At 32.8% G+C, this 5,239-nt stretch overlaps 1 protein-coding gene across 1 annotated transcript; it reads left to right on the top strand.

Moving 5' to 3' along the window:
• The first annotated feature begins 1,342 nt into the window (after positions 1 to 1,342).
• On the top strand, positions 1,343 to 2,706 carry LOC139900173 (uncharacterized). The gene is made up of 2 exons (XM_071882968.1): positions 1,343 to 2,114; positions 2,171 to 2,706. Exons 1-2 carry the CDS (start codon positions 1,343 to 1,345, stop codon positions 2,704 to 2,706), a joined length of 1,308 nt encoding a protein of 435 aa, XP_071739069.1.
• Positions 2,707 to 5,239: the final 2,533 nt, after the last annotated feature.

Below are 5,239 nucleotides of genomic sequence, written 5' to 3'. Positions count from 1 at the left end.
ACTTAGAACTTGAAGATAGAACTTGAGAGAGATTAATTAGATGAAGAAAATTGAAGAATGAAAGTGTTTGTAGGTGTTTTTGGTCGTTGGTGTATGGATTAGATATAAAGGATATGTAATTTTGTTTTCATGTAAATAAGTCATGAATGATTACTCATATTTTTGTAATTTTATGAGATATTTCATGCTAGTTGCCAAATGATGGTTCCCACATGTGTTAGGTGACTCACATGTGCTGCTAAGAGCTAATCATTGGAGTGTATATACCAATAGTACATACATCTAAAAGCTGTGTATTGTACGAGTACGAATACGGGTGCATACGAGTAGAATTGTTGATGAAACTGAACGAGGATGTAATTGTAAGCATTTTTGTTAAGTAGAAGTATTTTGATAAGTGTCTTGAAGTCTTTCAAAAGTGTATGAATACATATTAAAACACTACATGTATATACATTTTAACTGAGTCGTTAAGTCATCGTTAGTCGTTACATGTAAATGTTGTTTTGAAACCTTTAGGTTAACGATCTTGTTGAATGTTGTTAACCCATTGTTTATTATAACAAATGAGATGTTAAATTATTATATTATCATGATATCATGATATATAATATATCTTAGTATGATGTATATACAGTTAAATGTCGTTACAACGATAATCGTTACATATATGTATCGTTTCGAAATCATTAAGTTAGTAGTCTTATTTTTACATATGTATTTCATTGTTAATACACTTAATAATATATTTACTTATCATTTAACATAATTAACCAAGTGTATCAATATCTTAATATGATTCATATGTACCTAGTAAGACGTTGTTATAACGATAATCGTTATATATATCGTTTTCGAGTTTCTTAAATTAATAGTCTCATTTTTATGTATATAACTCATTGTTAAAATACCTAATGAGATACATACTTATAATAAAAACATGTTAACTATATATATAACCATATATATGTCATCGTATAGTTTTTACAAGTTTTAACGTTCGTGAATCACCGGTCAACTTGGGTGGTCAATTGTCTATATGAAACATATTTCAATTAATCAAGTCTTAACAAGTTTGATTGCTTAACATGTTGGAAACATTTAATCATGTAAATATCAATATCAATTAATATATATAAACATGGAAAAGTTCGGGTCACTACATAAGAGTACACTAATATGTGATCGTGGTAGGGAATATACAGGGTTAAATTCAAGTAGAACTACCGCGACAAAAAGAATTAATTGTCCCTTTAAATTAGAAGGATTATATTTTGAACAGTATAATTCGTGGATGTTAAAGGTGATATGTGATGAGCATAACCATCAACCAATACGGTATATGGAAGGTCATCCATATGCACAAAGACTTTCCGATAATGAATTTTGTTTGGTTGCGGAGTTATTTAGGATGAATATGGCGCCACGAGATATTTTATCAGTTATTAAGCAACATTTTCCAAATAACGTGTCTTCGTTGAGTACTATTTACAACGCAATTAAAAAAATTCGCATGATGGAGACAGGAGGCAAATCTCCCATGCAGGTTCTTATGTCTATTCTTCATTCTAGTGGTTATACTTATTACTATACCACAGCTACATCAAATGAGTTAGAAAATTTATTCTTCATTCATCCAATATCATTCAATATTTGGCGTGCATATCCACACGTGTTGATCATAGACGCGACGTACAAAACTAACCGTTATAAGATGCCTTTCGTTAAAATTGTTGGTGTAACTTCAACCAGCAAAACATTTTGTATAGCTTTTGCCTTCATTCATGATGAAACGACGGTTAGATACGAATGGGTCTTGAATTGTTTGAAGTTAACCCTAGGCGAGTGCATGCTCCCACGTGTTATAGTTACAGATAGAGAGATGGCATTAATAAATGCATGCAGAGGAGTTTTTCCGGATGCTGCCCGATTATTTTGTAGATGGCACATTCGTCACAATATAATTGATAAGTGGAAGCGATCTTTTAAAAGAAAGGATGATTGGACTGCATTTTATGACTTATGGACGTTACTCGAGGGTTCTTCAACGCTGAAAACTTACACCGGATATTACAAGCAACTTGAGTCATTTCTAAAACGCTTAAATCTTACACGTAAGTAATTTATATACTATAACTATGTAATTTGTAGAATATATACAATGTTGAAGGTGATGGAAATTGTGGATATCGGGCATTCGCCGTTTCCCTCATGGGAAATGAACAATATTATGAGAATATTCGGTATGAAATGAAAGAAGAGCTGCAGAATAAACCCGAATTCTACAAAAGCATGTTTGACAGAGGAATAAAGTCCTTGAAAGCTTCTCTATGTTACGTTAGATCTCCTTGTCCACCAGAATATTGGATGATGATGCCCCATGCAGGTATACTGATAGCCAATAGGTTTGGTGTAATAGTCCACTCATTGAGCATGTCAGAAAGTTCGACCATTTTCCCGTTTTGGATGGGTCCAGAAGAGTTTCAAGAAATAAGAGTTCTTACAATTGCCCTAGTAAATTGTGAGAATCATTATGTTACGGTGGAATTACAAGGAGATTACCCTATGCCTCCGGTTACAGGTTACTTTCATGATCGTTATATTACCACTTCTGCAGCTAGATGGAAAGAAGTTTATAAGGAGCGCTTTGAACAATTTATCCAATTTAACCGTCGTGAAGCTGATTTTGTCGATTTAAATGATTAGTTATTTTAGTGTTAGTACATGTATTGTATTTTATTTATTAATAGTATTTAACTTATTTAATATTCTTAATATTAGTTTTATTTATTGATATATTTATATTCACATGGTAATTATGAGGTAATCATTACTTTAATATATATAATAATATAATTAATTTTTATTATATTAAGTATTAATTATTGTGTAATTATTAACTAATTATAATCTAAAAAGTCTATACCATTGTACCATAGAAGGTCGACCATGTTACATATACATAAAGCCTTCTACTTTTTTAAGCAAATTATCACACTACCTAGTTAATCAATGACGTTTGGTTTGACCTGCAAAATAAGAAAGTACAGAGAATTAGTAACTGTGACACGTCAAAATTGAAATGATTAAAAGAATTGATAGGTTGATTAGGTTTGAATAAATTTTCCATCTTTTTATGGAGTTAATAAATTACTAACTACTAATGTCGCACTTGACCAATAGTCGTAGTCGAAAACATAAAGAGGAAAATTACTCAAATAAGCACTTTTAAGCCCCTCTCTCAAATATAAGCTGTGTCAGACGAAAATTTTCAAAAATAAGCATAGATTTCGCCTAAAGTCTAGGCGAATTAGGCGGAAATGTTGATATCCAATGAAAACACTCCACGTCATCAATAAACTTACGCCTAATTTTTTTTTTTATTTTTTTTTTTTTTAGTTTTATAATATGATTTCGCCTAACCCACCCAATTTAGGCGAATCAGGCGAAAAAATTCTTTGGCGAATTGTGCGTAACTTTTTAACCAATCAAAAATTGCCACGAGTGTTTAATTTTTCGCCTAACTTAATATATATTGGTGATTTAGGCGAAATCTTGTAAAAGTCACCCCTACCTACCTTTTGAGTTCAAACTCGCCAAACTTAACGAAGATGAATATGCAAGTTACAAAGTGGTCATCATCTTTCATAATTGCTTGCTAGATATCGAACTTATGAGACGTCATCATCTTTCATCATCATCATCACCTTATTAGGTAACATACAAATTCATCTGCTAAATTCAAAAACCCTTATAATTTTTGACATACCTGAATTCAATAATTGCGCTGCCGATCACGGTGGTGCGACGTCGTTGGTGTACACGTGGAGCGTTTCCCCTAATTCGCCTAAAATTGGTAGCTTAGGCGAAAGTTTGAAGCAAATTGAAAACAAAAGAGGCGGAATAATTTTTGTACACGTGGAGCGTTTTTATTGGATGCAGAGTGTTTCGCCTAAATCGCCTAATTTTTAGACGAAATCAGTGCTTATTGTTGAAAAAAGTTGTCTGACACCGCTTATATTTGAGAGAGAGGGTGAAAAGTGCTTATTTGAGTAATTTTCTCTTTTTGTCTTTTTTGACTTCTCAATGGACTTCCTTTTCAACATGCCAAAAGAGTTTGGGCTTTTCAAACGGGTTATCAGCTCATTGAATTGAATTTGAATAATGTGTGAGAACAAGCGACAAAAATAGGGTTTTCTTTAACTCCACTTTAACTTTAGAGAAAATTACTCAAATAAGCATAAACCAGCTTCTCTCTCATAAATAAACAATGTCAGACAACTTTTTACAAAAATAAGCATGCGTTTCGCCTAAACATTCGGCGAATTAGGCGAAACCATTTAATATCCAATGAAAACCCTCCACGTCATCCCAATACTTCCGCCTACTTTTTTTTTTCAAAATTTAAAAAGTTTTGGCCAAACCAACCACTATTAGGTGATTTAGGCGAAAAAAGTTTAGGCGAATATTGCGTAAATTTTCCACCAATCAAAACCCGCCACGTATACAATTATATTTTTGCCACACCTAATTTTTTTAGGCGAATTCGGCGAAAAGGTAAAAACCTAAAGTAAAAACACAAACCGCTTAATCTTATCATCATCATCATCATCATCCTGCACCTTCCAATTCCTCAAACGAAAAAGATGATAGTGGCTCTAGACAGTTTTTCCGCACAGAAGATGAAGATGACGGCAATGATGATGATCCGGATGAACTCGGTCCGCCGAGTCCATTTATTCGAGTTGTTGCGTCTCCGTCATCTGGTGGAAGCACCATTCGTTCTGCTACCTCTAATGATGGTAAGTTATCCCGATCCTAAATAAGCTGTTTTAAGTTTTATGAGATTATTGTTATGTGCATTGAAACTAAGCAGGTACTTGTTTGCCTTTTAAATTACGAACATGTATTTGCGTTTAAAGAACGCACGAATCAGATAAGCTGTTTATGAGCAATCTTAATGACTACAATTTGTGCAGTGTCTTGTTAATTGTTCCATGTATCATAAAATCAGTGCCTTTTTGTTCGTAGATAAGATGTACTATCATAAAATGATGCACCAAGTATATTAACACAACATTTAGGATTCTGATCTGCATACAACTTACAAATGTATATGGTTTTTACTATCGCCTCACGAAAGTAATTTGATGACAATATGATTAGGCGGTTTGTATTTTTACTTTAGGTTTTTACCTTTTCGCCGAATTCGCCTAAAAAAATTAGGTGAGGCGAAAAT

The sequence above is a fragment of the Rutidosis leptorrhynchoides genome, chromosome 3 (genome assembly GCF_046630445.1).
Source record: "Rutidosis leptorrhynchoides isolate AG116_Rl617_1_P2 chromosome 3, CSIRO_AGI_Rlap_v1, whole genome shotgun sequence".
NCBI classification, from domain to species: domain Eukaryota; kingdom Viridiplantae; phylum Streptophyta; class Magnoliopsida; order Asterales; family Asteraceae; genus Rutidosis; species Rutidosis leptorrhynchoides.
Note: the sequence above shows the minus strand (reverse complement) of the source record. Positions and strands in the feature narration are given on the sequence as shown.